The sequence below is a fragment of the Eptatretus burgeri genome, unplaced genomic scaffold (assembly GCF_056783735.1).
Source record: "Eptatretus burgeri isolate ZD-2024b unplaced genomic scaffold, Ebu_testis_v1 Ebu_testis_scaffold_293, whole genome shotgun sequence".
In the NCBI taxonomy this organism is placed as follows: Eukaryota; Metazoa; Chordata; class Myxini; order Myxiniformes; family Myxinidae; genus Eptatretus; species Eptatretus burgeri.
The window spans coordinates 35,594-50,654 of NW_028222242.1; the positions used below are offsets into that span (position 1 = coordinate 35,594).

The 15,061-nt window shown below is 45.9% G+C and overlaps 1 protein-coding gene across 3 annotated transcripts; it reads left to right on the forward strand.

Annotated features, from left to right (window-relative positions):
* The first annotated feature begins 3,364 nt into the window (after positions 1-3,364).
* LOC147007342 (E3 ubiquitin-protein ligase TRIM8-like) lies at positions 3,365-12,995 on the forward strand. Of its 3 annotated transcripts, none has more exons than XM_085867296.1 (3): positions 3,365-3,904; positions 4,609-4,707; positions 12,024-12,785. In XM_085867296.1, the coding sequence occupies exon 3, from the start codon at positions 12,069-12,071 to the stop codon at positions 12,768-12,770; it is 702 nt and encodes a 233-aa protein (XP_085723422.1). In that variant the 5' UTR covers positions 3,365-3,904; positions 4,609-4,707; positions 12,024-12,068; the 3' UTR covers positions 12,771-12,785. The 3 variants fall into 3 exon arrangements, with proteins under 3 accessions (XP_085723422.1, XP_085723423.1, XP_085723421.1); XM_085867297.1 differs by lacking the exon at positions 3,365-3,904 and adding an exon at positions 3,915-4,216 and having other exon boundaries at positions 12,066-12,995; XM_085867295.1 differs by lacking the exon at positions 3,365-3,904 and adding an exon at positions 3,917-4,216.
* The last annotated feature ends 2,066 nt before the right edge of the window (positions 12,996-15,061 follow it).

Genomic DNA, 15,061 nt, shown 5'->3' on the forward strand with positions numbered 1-15,061 from the left:
GTGCAGGTAGGACGGTTTGGAGACAAAGTGAGAGAGGCGAGATTGAGATGGTTTGGACATGTGCACAGGAGGGAAACGGAGTATATCGGGAGAAGGATGTTGAAGATGGAGCCGCCAGGCAGGAGGAGAAGAGGAAGGCCAAAGAAGAGGTTCATGGATGCGGTGAGGGCGGACATGCGGGTGGTTGGAGTGTCAATGGAAGATGTGGAGGATAGAGCAAAATGGAGACGGTTGGTCCGCTGTGGCGACCCCTAGCGGGAGCAAGCCGAAAGAGGAAGAAGAAGATCATGACAGCATCTCATACATCAGGATCATCACACTTCATGTTCTGATCTCAACTCTGCATGATGAGGTGTGAAGGGTCTGTGTCTGTCATGTAAGTATATGTACATCTGTATGGAAATATCTACAAGGGGTCAGGAATCCTGTTGGGCTGTTATCAGAGGACGTGTTACGAGGAGGGGTGGGGGGAGGGTGGGGACAGAGAGCAGAGGGAGCAATATTGGGGAATCGATGGGAGAAAACAAAAGAGATCAATGACCTACCTGCGGTGTGAAACCAACAGACCTTGTGATTCAGACTTGTCACAGGTATTGTTGAGAGATTTAAGTTCCTGAGAATCCAGGAGAGAAAGATGTGATGATGGGGTGGTGGTTGCCAACAGAGGATCGCAGTACTCCATTGAGCTCTGGACAAAGGCCTTTTAGATTGAGTAGTTCTTGATTTTACAAATAAAGAGTTGGATCGATGGACGGACAGTCTCTGGCTGGTTTGGAAGATAAGTTTTGTTTTGTGGTTGGCCAAAGAAAGGTTGTGGCTGATGGTGAGGCCTAGAAGGTCCAGAAGGGACTGAACATCTTCGACAGGTTGACCATGGAAATAGACAAGTGGGTGAGTTTGATGATACTTCTGGAGCACCAGGTTGAGAGTGGTATTTTTCAGGATTTTTTGTGCACACAGCCGAGACTCATTGAAGAGCGAATCGCAGAATGGATCAGGACACAACAGAACGATAAGAACAGTAGAAAGAGAGGGAGGAAACCAACAACAGGACCGAGGGACAAAATAGATGGAGACGGACAAAGAAGGGATGTGGTGAGAATGAAGGGGAGAGAAGGAGACAGTGAGATCTCTCTGGATTGAAGGACAAGTTCCATTTATCAGACCAGTGTCCAATCATGTTTGAATCCAGAGAATGACACAGCTGCAGTTTGTCTAACGGAGGAGTGTGGAACTGTGTGACACAATGTGGAGTTGTGTGTACAAAAGGAGGAGAGGGTTTTCAGAGCACACAAGTGGTTATTTATTTGTCGATGATGAACAGCACTGGGCCCAACACTGCCTTGGGGAACTACAGCCTCCACTGGGAGGAGGGAGGGAAGAGAGGAGACGAGATGGTTTGAAGTTCCGGCCAAAACCTTGACGTCGACCCGAGCAGGGACGTGGGAAACAGGTCGAGCATTCCGAGCTATATCCGGTTTATCTGGATGTTTGTACACACCTGCCCTCTGATGCTCTGTCACCTGTTGGCCTGTGCAGGGTTGGTCCCATTTCCATGGTAACTCACTGGTAATCTCATCAGGGAGTAAAATACATCACCGACTTGTTCGTTCTGTGATACTTTGTACTTCACCTTTGGTTATTATATGACGTCATATACTTCCTTAACGATCCATATTATTCCGACATTATTACCTGCTTGGGTAAGGTGTTTGACACAAGTCTTTCACGAATCGGATGGCCATGTTTGATATACAATTGATTGAGATTTGGGCGGGAATTTGGAGTTTGTTCAGATTGCTGGTGATATCGTTCACATCCTCTTTGCGGAATCCATCATGAGGTGTTTAACGCTCACCGACTAAAGCGAGTCCCTGGGACACCGAGGGCTTTGTGGACCCGTGACCATTCAGCTTGCCATCGCTTGCCAAGCCAGCCGTTCCTTGTGAACGGTTTTGTTGGAGGCCTTGTTTGAGTGATTTCAGTTTTTCTCGATCACCGAAACACATTTCCTGAAACATATCCCTCGTTACCAAAACAGTTAACACGAATCAAAACGGTCTTGTGGTTTGTAAAACTTCAAAAATCCTTTTCAAAATGTAATGATGCTGTCACGTGTCGAAATCAAGAATTCCCATCAAAATGATACATTTGTCATCACATCAAAAGATCACGTGATCAACCATTTCACAAAGGTGCAGGAAATTCAAAATATAATCATCGGAATGTTGAACCCATTTCATTCTTGTCTTCATCCCGTTCCTACCTGTTTACTCTTCTGACTTGATTGTAAATTGTCATGTGACCACACATGTTACCTGTAAGTGTGTATTTCTCTTCCTTGTTGTTTTCAGGAGACTTGGCCCCAGATGATCCCAGGCATCACTGAAATCTTGTACATAACATCATACTTTGTTGTACTTACAATGAAAACAAACCTTTTGAACAAAAAAGGGATTTTACAGGAACATATTTCAACGTACACCTCTGATTTCTGTCAGGCAACATGTTCTCATCGATATCAAAGAGAATGTTTTCTTTCTCGAAGAAAGCACCTTGAGCCACCCATGGCATGAATCTGCAGTGATGTCTTGACATGCCTCCTCCATGGTCTGGAGAAGCGTTGCTTTCTAATGGGAATTACGGTCAAACATTTTCTAGTGGCAAGTGGGGAAATAACACTCCTGTGTGGGGTTCAGGAAGGTAGAGTGGAGTGGGAGGAATACCATTGAGAGGAATGCAGGAGCTTCAAACCACCCTCGGCCAAGTGCATGGTGGTGGAAGCTGACATTGCTCCAAACGAGGACAGAGTTTATCAGCTGTGGCCCTTCCAGCCCTTCTCTCTCTCTCTCTCTCTCTCTCTCTCTCTCTCTCTCTCTCTCTCTCTGTCTCTCTCTCTCTCTCTCTCTCTCTCTCTCTCTCTCTCTCTCTCTCTCTCTCTCTCTCTCTCTCTCTCTATCTCTATCTCTATCTCTATCTCTATCTCTATCTCTATCTCTATCTCTATCTCTATCTCTCTCTCTCTCTCTCTCTCTCTCTCTCTCTCTCTCTCTCTCTCTCACTCTGACTTTCATCAATTGAATATAGGAACGTCAGCAGCCATGCTGTGTTCTATGTGTCGATGGTGGCATGATGGGAGATGACACCATTTCTTGAAATGGCAGCACACGTGGTTATATTTCCTCCACGCTTGCCCAGGACATCAATCAACTCGATAGTTGCTCAGATCTCATTTGATAGATTATGTGTGCTTCCTCTTCTTGCTCCTGCTCCTGCTCCTGCTCCTGCTCCTGCTCCTGCTCCAGCTCCTGCTCCAGCTCCAGCTCCAGCTCCAGCTCCATTTCTCTCCCACAACTGAGAGTTCCCCTGTGGCCCCTTTTATTCATGACAGGTCTGATAGATTATTGAAAAATTAAGTAATTTCCATTTGCACATGTGACGTATCAATTAATACAATTTGTAATTTGATTGATTTCATTTCCAAACAAATGGATTCCATGAGAAAACAAACGATCACGTGACCATGTTGGACTGAACGGTGAGGTTTGTGTTGTTGAGTGTTTTGTGTTGTTGAGTGTTTTGTTAAAAGTTGTTGTAATTTTACAATCTTTGTGAAAACAAGTGTAAAGACACCAAGAGCTTTGTAAAGGAGGTTGTTGTTTTAGTTGTGAAATTGTTGGTTTTGGTGTTTTGACCACAGATTCATTCACATTGATTTCGTATTCGTGAAAACCTGTAAACCATTTGACGAGCTCTCAACAAGCTAATTGGGAATGGAACACACTCCAGGTTACCGTCCAAGTGAGGGAGAGCAAACTTTACAAAACAACATGCTATTTGTGATGAACCAATCCGGAACTTTATAACCCGTTCGGTGATGGAACCCAGATTGTGAAGCTCAAAGGTAAGTTTGCTACCTGTGTGCCCTCCCGTGAATATAAATTACACAACTACCCTTGCAGTCTTGAGAGAAGGGAAACCCAGATTGCCAGGTCAGGTGTGAGGTGTGTGCACTCGGCTCTGAGCGATGGAGATCAAGGTCGTGGGTTCGGATCGTGACCCAGCTGTAAACTACCACCCTGGTGTTTCACATGCGGGATGAAACTTCGATGTGTGAGGAAACCATCGGATAGACGTCAATTAGTCACGGGACACATATCGACAAGCACTGATCGTTGGTGGACCTTACACATCGTTCAGTGTCCTTCGTAAAGAGGTGAGTTATTGCCGGCACTTGAAATAAATCAGTAATACCTGCCTCCCTCTTCAGTATCCTCGATCGGAGTGAAGACCCTTCCGTTATTGGTTCTCAATATATATATATATATATATATATATATATATATATATATATATATATATATATATATATATATATATATATATATATATATATAAATATATATATATATATATATATATATATATATATATATATCGGTCGATAATCCTTTTTAATTATTAAAGGAAATCCGGTCTTTATACCTTTCTTATCTCTCGCTCAGTGCACCTTGCTCAGGTAACATGATGAACTCATCTCGATGTTTCTAAACCTGAAGGGACACTGAGCCATTCTCCCTTTTAACATTTGGGATTGTGTTGTTACAGATTGCCAACTCCCATTTCGATTTGTGAATTAAAATTCTAAGAAATGATTCAAAACAACTGAAGATCTGTTTGTGAAATTCTTCCTCTTCTTCATTCCAGGTGAGTCGAAGCTGTGAACGTTTCTTGTTTGTTCCATAACCTGTCATCGTTTCACCTGTGCAGGTGTGTGTAGGTTTTGTGAGTTTTGGGTTTTTAATGTTTATCGCTGTAATATACAAACTATTCCGGTGGTTATAAATATATGTTTTACATGTTTTACTGAAACCTTAAAGAAAGTGTTCGGGGTGATGGAGATATTTGTTATTGTGTTTCATGTGGGTAAAGAAAGTTTTGTGAAAATGTAAAGTAATAATTTATATTTTTATTTCAACAACCACGAACAATGTTTTGATTAACTATTTGGACATTTTATTTCCAATCAATTAAACAAATAACAACAACATCAACAATAACGTTGACATGATTGATTTTATTTCACTCAAAAGTTTGAACCACACAAGGAATGGACCTGAGGTTTGTGTTCTCACGAAAACGAAACCAACGATGATATTTACAAAACAAACTTTTCTCATTTAAATATTTCTCAATGTTTGGGAAATATTTTAAACAATATTATTCCGCAACAATTAGAAATTTTTAACTGAACACTCAATATTTAATTATTTACCAACAAAGGTACCAGAAACGCCGGGTCCCACCGACCCCGTCCCTCCCCTCCCTCATCCCACTACCCCCCCCCCCCCCCCCCGGCCTCCTACCCCACCCCTTCCCCTCTCTCCTCCTCCCACCACAGAGCTCCCACCCTCTGGGTGGGTCGAGTTTGTGCATAACTTCCTGAAAGCATGGATAGTCCGTGTTTTGTAAGAAGACAATAGATGTTTGTGTGTGCACTTCAAAGGTTCATTAATCTAGTAGACCAGGAGCAAGACCCAGGGGAAAAAGGTCTTTCTCAACCCACACCACATCCAATGTTTGTTGACATATTCTGTGACACCAACCTCTCTGGAGCATTTCTACGGTGGGTGTCACTTCGAATTGTGGTTTACGTTTTTTTCTTCAGGCCATTTTGTATCGTGGGTCAAATCAAGTTTTCACACCAATATGAGAACAAGGTTGAGAGGTGGGTTGATTTAAACGACTGTATTTTCCTAACTCGTCGCTCAAATTTGACATGATCTACATGGATGGAATGAGAATGGATTATACTACATATAGAACTCATCCGGCACTCTCCACTGGATCTCTTTTGCCTTGACGTAGATGGCGAGGTCAAATGTGAGCACGACGGTCTTCTGCCCTGGGCTTGCCATCACCTGTTGTGCGGTTTTCATCACTGTATAGATTGTGCTGTACTCAGTGGGAGAGCCTTCAATCATTGGACAATATCCAACAACAGTGTTACTTGAAGTCGCACAGGACACCATTGAATGGAAGCCACTCCAGCCAGGTACTTTCTGTTCGCTGGGATCACTAGATGATTCGAGGGGATGCTGATATCAAATAGTTTGGTAGGGCAAAGCCAACACAATGCCCAAGTCAGATCTACCATACATGCTGATGTGTGGACAGGTTCTAAGTACTGTAACCAGTTCCCATGTGCCTTTTCCACAAAATCTACAACACTTGGCTTTTTGCCGTATGCGCTGAACTGTTGCAAAGATTGTAGCATGATTGTGCTGTCGAGAGATCTCCTCCTCTGAGAATGGTCAGCTATCGGCGTGCGATTTGGTAATGGCCCAAATTGCCCCCGTTGATACAGAACCAGAGTTGTGGCATGGGTGGTGTGTTTCCCATCCAGTGTCTCCTCATTAATGTCATTATTGTCATCAGCCATCTGGATGAAGACACCAGAACAGATGTTCGATTGAATGACAACTCCCATTTCTTCTGTTGGTCTGTAGACCAGAAGACCAGGCTTGCTCTTGTTCTCGATTTTTTTTTTTCAAATTTTTCGCAGCACCAGCGCGGAAACTCGCAGCTCACGCACTTTGTACCTGCCCGTGACGTCATGGCAGCTGCACGTGTCCCTCGTCCCTCCGGACGGCACCATCCGGCAGGGATTCAACCCCTCCTGCCGGATTTCAACCACACGTGCAGCCAGGAAGTCACCCTGCGCGCCCCAAAGGCAAACCTCGCACTTCGAGGGGCTCCCCACTCGAACACATGTGCTCTGCCCGTCTGTAACCTGCGCAGTGCGCTCTGCGAACAGAACACCCTGCGCAGGCCACGTAGAGTTTCACACATGCGCCCGCCTGGAGTACCCATCCGATCCAAATCCGTCTACCCAGCCTGGCTTTTGTCCGTCTCGGGATCGGCAACATTCACCGCGCTCGTTTCCGGACCGGGTTTCACTCCCGTAGCCGCGCACGTGGCAGCCTTGTGAATACCACAGCACGGACCTTGCGCTCGCTGCCGTGCAAACCCAGCACGGTGCTCAAAATAGCTACGGCCGCTACCCGGCCTCTGTCCATCTGTCGCCGTCGTCTCCATCGCCATTCGACCCACGCACACCTGCGTGTCGCGACGCTCACACTCCATTCCATTACGTTCACACCGGGAGATGCGGCTGCGTGCTCCCGCATGCCGACCGTCATCTCCCTCACGTACCGCTCTCTCACACACACGGTCTCCCTTGCACTCGGCCGTTCACTCGCACACGCGGTGACACTCGCACACGTGGTGCCTCATCCACACACGGCGTGCTGGGAAGCACGTACCTCTGCTCACTCGCAACCTCGCACACCACTCCACTCACACACGCGGTCCCTTTCACACAACGCCTTTCATCCACGCTCTGCGTGCGTTGCAGCACACATTTTGCCACACTCGTGAACACACACACAGGAACATTCACACTGGGGATTAGTGCCACTACAAGGGGTTCTGGGCCCTCCATATCCTCCCGCCCCCCAAGCTGCTCGTCCACCTGTCCACAGCACTTGCCCCCTCGAACTCACTCGACACGACCGAACTCACCTGGTCGAGATCAGCTTCAAGGGAGAATAGTGTCTCCCTCCGTTCCCGAAGAAGGCCACCCAGCTGCCCGCACCGGGTCCCGAGGCAGTCCGCCAGCTCCCCCTCATGGTCCTCCACTACCTCAATGTGTGTGTGCTCGTCCCCAACCCGGTCCAATTCACCCTCTATCTCCCGTGTCTCTGTACATTTTCTTTCCTTGGTCCTTTTTTCTGTTTCTTCCTGGTTCCATTTTCCTTCCCATTGGAGTCGTTCTTCCTCTCTGAGCCCCATTAGCTGTTCGTTCTCCCTCCGGAGTTTTTCCATCTCTCTGGACTTCAATTTTACTCTCTCCTTGAGTTCATTAATTTCAACCTCATTTTGTTTTTGTTTTCCATCCCACAGTCTCTCACGCTTTTCAGCCTCCAATGTCATCGTTTCTTTCAATTGGCTTCGTCCTTTTCCTGTTTCGTTCGTCGTTCTTTCATTATCTCTGCATACCTCAACCTTGCTTTCTTTTTCAATTGTTCTTGTCTTTCTTTTTTAATTTCTTTCACCCCCTGTCCATCATTCTCCAACCTCATAGTTTCCTTCAATTGGTTAACCTCGGCTTCATGTTCTTGTTGTTTTCTATTCCATTGTTCCTCTCGTTCTTCTTTCTCCAATCTCGTTGTCTCCTTCAATCGCCTGATTTCTCCTTCCTGCTTTATTCCTTGCTCCTTCACTTTCTCCTCATTTTCCAACCTATTCTTTTCCTTTTGTCGTTCAGTTTCAAATTCATACTCTTTTTGTTTTTTATTCCACTGTCTCTCTTGTTCCTCATTCTGCAATCTGGCCTTCGCTTCCAGCTGTTCGATCTGTACAGTGTGGTTCCTTAACGTTTCATTCTCCTCTGTCGTTCTTTCTTCTCTCACCATCCTCAACTCGTTTTGTAATTCCGTCTCTTTGTTTTGGTGTTTCTGTAACTCAGAAGCTTTCTTTTCTAATTCTTTTCTCATTTCCGTGCACTCCGACCTTGCTTTGGCTTCTAATTGTTCGATCTGTAAAGTGTGTTTCCTCAACGTTTCATTTTCCGTTCTCTTCCTTTCCTCATTTAACTTTTCCACTTCGTTTTGTAATCCTCTTTCTTTGGCTTTGTGCTTCAGTATCTCAGAAGTTTTTTTCCAATAGTTCCTCTTCCAAATTGCATGCTTCTTCACTCATTTTATCCCTTCTCTTCCTCAATTCGTCTATCATCTTTCTCATCTTCTCACCTCTTGCGTATTCTCTCTCCCTTGATTCCTTTAGGTCTTCCTGATATTTCTTTCCCATTTCTATTTCCCTTTCCAGGGTTTCTCGTTTAATCTGGCCTGTCCTTACCTCTCGCTTCAGCAGCACCAATTCCCCATCTTGTTTGCCTTTTTCCTTTTCTCGCTTTGTTTTCTTTTCTACTTCCTCCCTCATTTCTCCCTGCAGTTCTTCGAACTGTTCTGACTTTTCCAGCAATTCCTCCGGCCTTTCCTCCAGCTGTCCCTCTCCTCTTTTATCTTCCGTTCTCGGCTTTCTCTTTCCTGATTGCCTGATCTTACCTCTTCCTTCAGTTGTTTTATTTCCAAATCGTGTTTCTTTTGTTTCTTTTTGAGCTCGGTTTTCCATTCTTTCTCCAATTGTTTCCGAAGCCCGCCAATGTCCGCCTGCCTCGCCTGCCATGCCCACGTGGTTTGAAACAGTTGTTTGGAGCACTCGCCTCGTGTCGTGCCATTCGTTGCGCTAAAAATAGCCGCCTGCCCACGCCTCGTGCCGCTCGGAAGTGCGGCCGCGCCGCCATCTTGCGACTCCATTTGCCGGCAAAGTTCGTGCTCAGAATAGGGTGAGCTCCCCCACGGATTGACATTACAAGAAGTACCATCCCGGGCCATGGATTCTATATTATTACACGTATTTATCACCCCCGGCACCCGCTCGCTTTGAAATGCCATCTTATTTCACGTAAGCGGATTAAATTTAAATTGCTCGTAATTTGGAGGGAATCGGGAGTCGCTCCACTCACCCCTGAACCGATTCCCGTAAATTTAGCTTGGAGGCGGGCTGGATTCGAATCTCACTCCCGGACACCAATGTTGCGCCCCACCGGTGTGCGAACGACCACGTTTAACCAATAGCGGCCGCTTCGCCCACCGAACGTGCAATTCAGTCGTGACCCTCCGGGAACTACCGCCAGGAGCCAGTCACGGGTGAGGGTTTCACCTCACCACAATCGTGCCAATTTCCCACCCGCCCAGGATAGGGTTGCTCGCCAAATTCGACCTACCTAAGTACCTGCGCGAGTGGTCGACCGGGCGATCGTACCTCGCCGCAGGTCGACTTCGGACACGAACCGCTTAAGCGGCTCGTTCTGTGCTGCAGGGAAAACTGAGCAGAGTTATCGTCGACCTCGACGGTTCAGATTACTTATCGGGTGTTAAAACCCACTAGTAATCCCTTACATGATGCAAAATGGAGATTCAATAAAAGGAAAAGACGAAGCAAAACGGGGAACAATCGGACAAGCACATTTAATACGGAAGCACGGAAGGCACATATATTACAGTCACAGGGTTACAATAAAAGTAATACATGTATTTACAATCACCGTAAAGAAACACAAGCAAAGAACCAACGCAGATCTACAACCGAATAAGGCAATTCACACGGCAACACTTAAAACAGTTCTACTTCTCCAGACTGGCACCACCCACAGACATTTACACAAAACCCCAAAAGAAAAGGAAGTCGCGACTTCCCTGAGCGCATCGTCCAGCCCTTGGCGACCGCAACTCCGAGTCCCTCCGGCGTGGTCCACTGGGCTCGTGCCTCGCGCCTGCACGTGTCGTCCGCCCGACAGCTCGGACGGGGTTTTGGGGGAATGGACCGGGTTTTCACCACTATCTCGGTGCGGACGGGGGGGGGGCAGTAATGGCAGGTGCTCCATCCCACTAGCGGGTTCTCGGGACTGCACCGTCTCCGCTCGACCCTCCGACCAGGAACAATCACCAGATACCAGTAACTCCACGACCTTCACCCGACCACGACCAGACCCGAACGAACGAACCATAAGCAGGGACTCTCCAACAACTCTCGACAATTCTCATTCAGGGACAAGGGAACAGGGACAACCGACCAGTGACTCTCCACAACTCTCGACAATTCTCCTTCAGGGACAAGGGAACAGGGACTCTCCATGCCCACCCTTTTGTAGGGTCGGGCTCCGCCCTTCGCTCCGCCCATGCCCCGCCCCGTTCTCGGCTCCTCCTTCCTTCGAGACGCTTCCAGAAAATGCCTCGAAGGGGGGCGTTCCTCTCCCCTGGCCGCGTCACACCGTGCAGCCGCCAATCGTGAGAGGACGCGTCACCCCTCCCCCTTTCTCACCAAGTGCGGGGAAAAATGGCGGGAAAACCCCACAGGCATTGTTGGTTTTCTTCTCCATGCACCGTACGACGAGGGAATGAAGATTGGGGCGGGAGATATTTGCGCGGGTGTTTTGGGCGGGAGATCTTGGCGGGAGATCTTAGCGGGAGATATTTAAGCGGGAGTTTTGGGTGGGAGATGCCCCTTCACACCCTTGTTGCTGCTGCCACTCCGCTACTTTCATCCATCCCGTGGAGATCGTGACCGCACGGTGCTCGTTGAATGGCGAGTGGCGAAGATGGTGGAAGCGTAGTTGTGGAAGGTGGCGTCGTGATGTGAATGGCGTGATTGTTGGCGTCGTGTCGTGAATGGTGTGATCGTTGAGAAGTTGGTTGTGGCGATGTTCATTGTTGTTCTTGCACCAAAATAACGACAACAAAAGAAAAACGGCTAACTGAAGAATTGCAGCCCGAATGGATCACATATATTCCCTCTATACAACGGGTTTGGGCTAACTACACATGGACTTATCGATATATCTCACTTGAGGACCCTTTATGGTGAAATGCGAATTTCCACAGCCGTAACTATATATATATATATATATATATATATATATATATATATATATATATATATATATATATATATATATATGCACCCCACCTATACGCAAACACTTGTAAAGAGAATTCCAAAAATAATTAGAGAAATTCCTACTTTTTCTCCGGGTTCGCACCCCCTCTGGAAATTACTCACGCCCCCCCAGGTTCAGAGCCAATGCTTTAGAGCTTTGTTTTATTCAAACTCTCATTCCGTGATATATCAGATCAGATGATGCACTCATGAAATCACAGTCATCTTTGTTTCTGTGTTTCTTGACACAAGTACATTGTCATCAGAATCTTGGTGCTCCGTTATTTTCCCTGTGTTTGGGATGCGTTTTGGGTGCACCTTCTGATTGGCTTCTTCAGTTTCTAGTTTTTCAATTGATATCCCGAATGATTGTTTCAAACCTAATTGTTCTTTGTGTTTTAAATACTGTATGCTTGGTCTTTCATTCCTTCAAGTTTTTCTAATTTTCAGTCTATTTTTAGGCTTCAATTCAACTCTGCTTCACACTCTTTTCTGACCCCAAGGAGATGGCGTCTTCTTGCTCCGACATTGGAGATAGTTTGGATGAACTCACATGCCCAGTGTGCTTTGAACTCTACAATGAGCCGACTGCTTTGCCATGCGGCCACTCGTTTTGCCTTGTGTGTATCGAGACATCTTGGGAGAGCAAGGGAGAAGACACAGGCTGTGTTTGTCCAAATTGCCGTGAGGTTTTTCCACAAAAACCAAAACTCAAGAAGAATGTGACCGTTGCTAACTTAGTAGAAAAGATTAAGTTGAAAAAGAGAGAGGTTGGGTTGAGGGTTGAGGTCCGAGATGCAGAACATGGTGGTATGAAAGTTAAGGAACGAGTGAAATCAGGGGGCACTGATAGTTACTGTGAGGTTTGTAATAGAGAGGCAGCCAAGAGGTGTGTACCTTGTGAGATCCTCTGCTGTGTGCAACACGTGAAGCCTCATCAACAGAAAGGGCACAAACTGGTGGATCCTGGAATGAAGATTGAGGAATTAAGATGCATTGATCATGAAAAGCCAATCCAACTCTATTGTAAGGATGATGGGAGCTTGATGTGCGTCATGTGCATGGGTGAACAACATCAGAACCACAACATTGTTGCTGTGGAGATTGCTCATACTGAACTACAGGTGAGTAAATCAGTAAAAAAAGTTATTGTTTATATTGTATCCATTTGTTTTTTAAATATGGAAGAAGCTTGTGTATGGGCTTGAATTTTTTTTCTGTAACTTTGTGATCAGCAAATCCATTTGTGATGGTGTGGTCATGGAATATTCCTCACAAACGTGAGATTTCTGCAAATGAGCATCTCCTCAGAATTATTTATCATGTGCTGTTGTTGGTCATTCACCTGTCCAAACCTTTAATGGAATGAAAAAGCTTTTCAGGTAACAAACTGATAAAAAGGTGAAATTGTTTATTTTACATTCATGTGATCATGGTTCAGAGCTCACCGAAAGAAGTTTGTTTTGAAAGAAGGAAGAAAGCTCACGGCCCTGAACTACTTTTCTTCCAACTTAAACACCAATGAAGGCTAAATAAAGATTAATCATCACGGTGTTTTCATAAATGTGAAAATGTGTGTTTTGATAAAGCACAAGGATGCAGGAAACTCATGTCATGTTCTGCAACGACATTATAAAACTGTCAGAAAGAACTGCCTTTGTTCTTTCAAATCAATGCAAAACAACTTCATGTGAGGAAAGTTCACACACAATGAGTTTGAAGGCAGGGAGATTCATCAATGAGTTTGTCCTCAGGGAGATTGCTCAATGAATTTGTAGGCAGGGAGGTTCATCAATAAGTTTGTAGGCAGGGATATTCATCAATGAGTTTGAAGGCAGGGAGATTCACAATGAGTTTGTAGGCAGAGAGATTCATCAATGAGTTTGTCCTGAGGGAGATTGCTCAATGAATTTGGAGGCAGGGAGATTCATCAATGAATTTGTAGGCATGGAGATTCATCAATGAGTTTGAAGGCAGGGAGATTCATCAATGAGTTTGTCCACAGGGAGATTGCTCAATGAATTTGGAGGCAGGGAGATTCATCAATGAATTTGTAGGCATGGAGATTCATCAATGAGTTTGAAGGCAGGGAGATTCACAATGAGTTTGTCGGCCGAGAGATTCATCAATGAGTTTGTCGGCAGGGAGATTCATCAATGAGTTTAAAGGCAGGGAGATTCATGAATGAGTTTGCAGGCAGGGAGATTCATCAACGAGTTTGTTGGCAGGGAGATTCATCAATGAGTTTGTTGGCAGGGAGATTCATCAATGAGTTTGAGGGCAGGGAGATTCATCAATGAGTTTGTGAGCAGGGAGATTCATCAATGAGTTTGAGGGCATGGAGATTCATTAATGAGTTTGAAGGCATGGAGATTCATCAATGAGTTTGAAGGCATGGAGATTCATCAATGAGTTTGAAGGCATGGAGATTCATCAATGAGTTTGAAGGTATGGAGATTCATCAATGAGTTTGAGGGCAGGGAGATTCTTAAATGAGTTTGTGGGCAGGGAGATTCTTAAATGAGTTTGTGGGCAGGGAGATTCATCAATGAGTTTGTAAGCAGGGAGATTCATCAATGAGTTTGAAGGCAGGAAGATTCATTGAAATGAGAGCGAGAGATGAACCTTCAGAGTTTAGGCTTTATTCCATTTGATTGGAGCCGCTTCTGTGGACACACCAGGAAATACAGGTTCAGCTAGGAGTACATAAGCAGAAACGTATACATGTGCAGTTAACCATTGCAGACTAATCCGCGTAAGCACGGAGTTCGATATAATCTCCATTCTCACCAGTCAATGAGCACCTTCAGTTAACGAGCATCAAGTGGACAGCCGATGTCAATAGCAATGCCCCGGGGACAATCACTCGTGCCGCAGAGAGACATCCCCTTATACGCGAGACGCACAACATGTGATCCCGCGTCATGTCCCTTGATTCACGTTAATTCACCACATTCTCCTCACCTTTAAAATGTAACTAGGGGCCCATCTTACACACCATGATTGCTTTAGCTCTATAGGAGTATACATTTCAAGCAACGCGGACTAATAGATCTACAGGAGCATACATGCCAAGCAGTGATTATTTTGAGTTATAGGAGCATGGAAATGAGCATCGATATATGATATAATGGGCATATAGGAGCATGAGCAGCGAGAATGCCGATAATCCCCTTTACAGATTGAGTCGTCGAGGGGGCCTTATTCGTCGACCTCTCCGGGAGTAAACGGCAGTTACACTTGAGGGAGACTCCCGATCCTCTTGGTGAGCCTCGACTTGTGCCGGGGATGACTCCTCGATCGCCCTCGGGGGGAACACGGCAGCCCCGTCGCCTGGCGGAGTTCCTGGGGGGGAAATGTCAGAAGGAGGAGAGCCAGGAGGTGGTGTACCGGCGGGAGGAGTACCGGCGGGAGCCAGATGGCGAACCGACACAGTGGTCTCCCTGCCATCCGGGAGCCTGACATGAGCATACTTTGGATTAGTGTCAATGAGTTCAAC

What these genes read in the sequence shown, in the direction of transcription:
- LOC147007342 (XM_085867296.1), top strand. Translation starts at nt 12,069, where the DNA reads ATGGCGTCTTCTTGCTCCGACATTGGAGATAGTTTGGATGAACTCACA.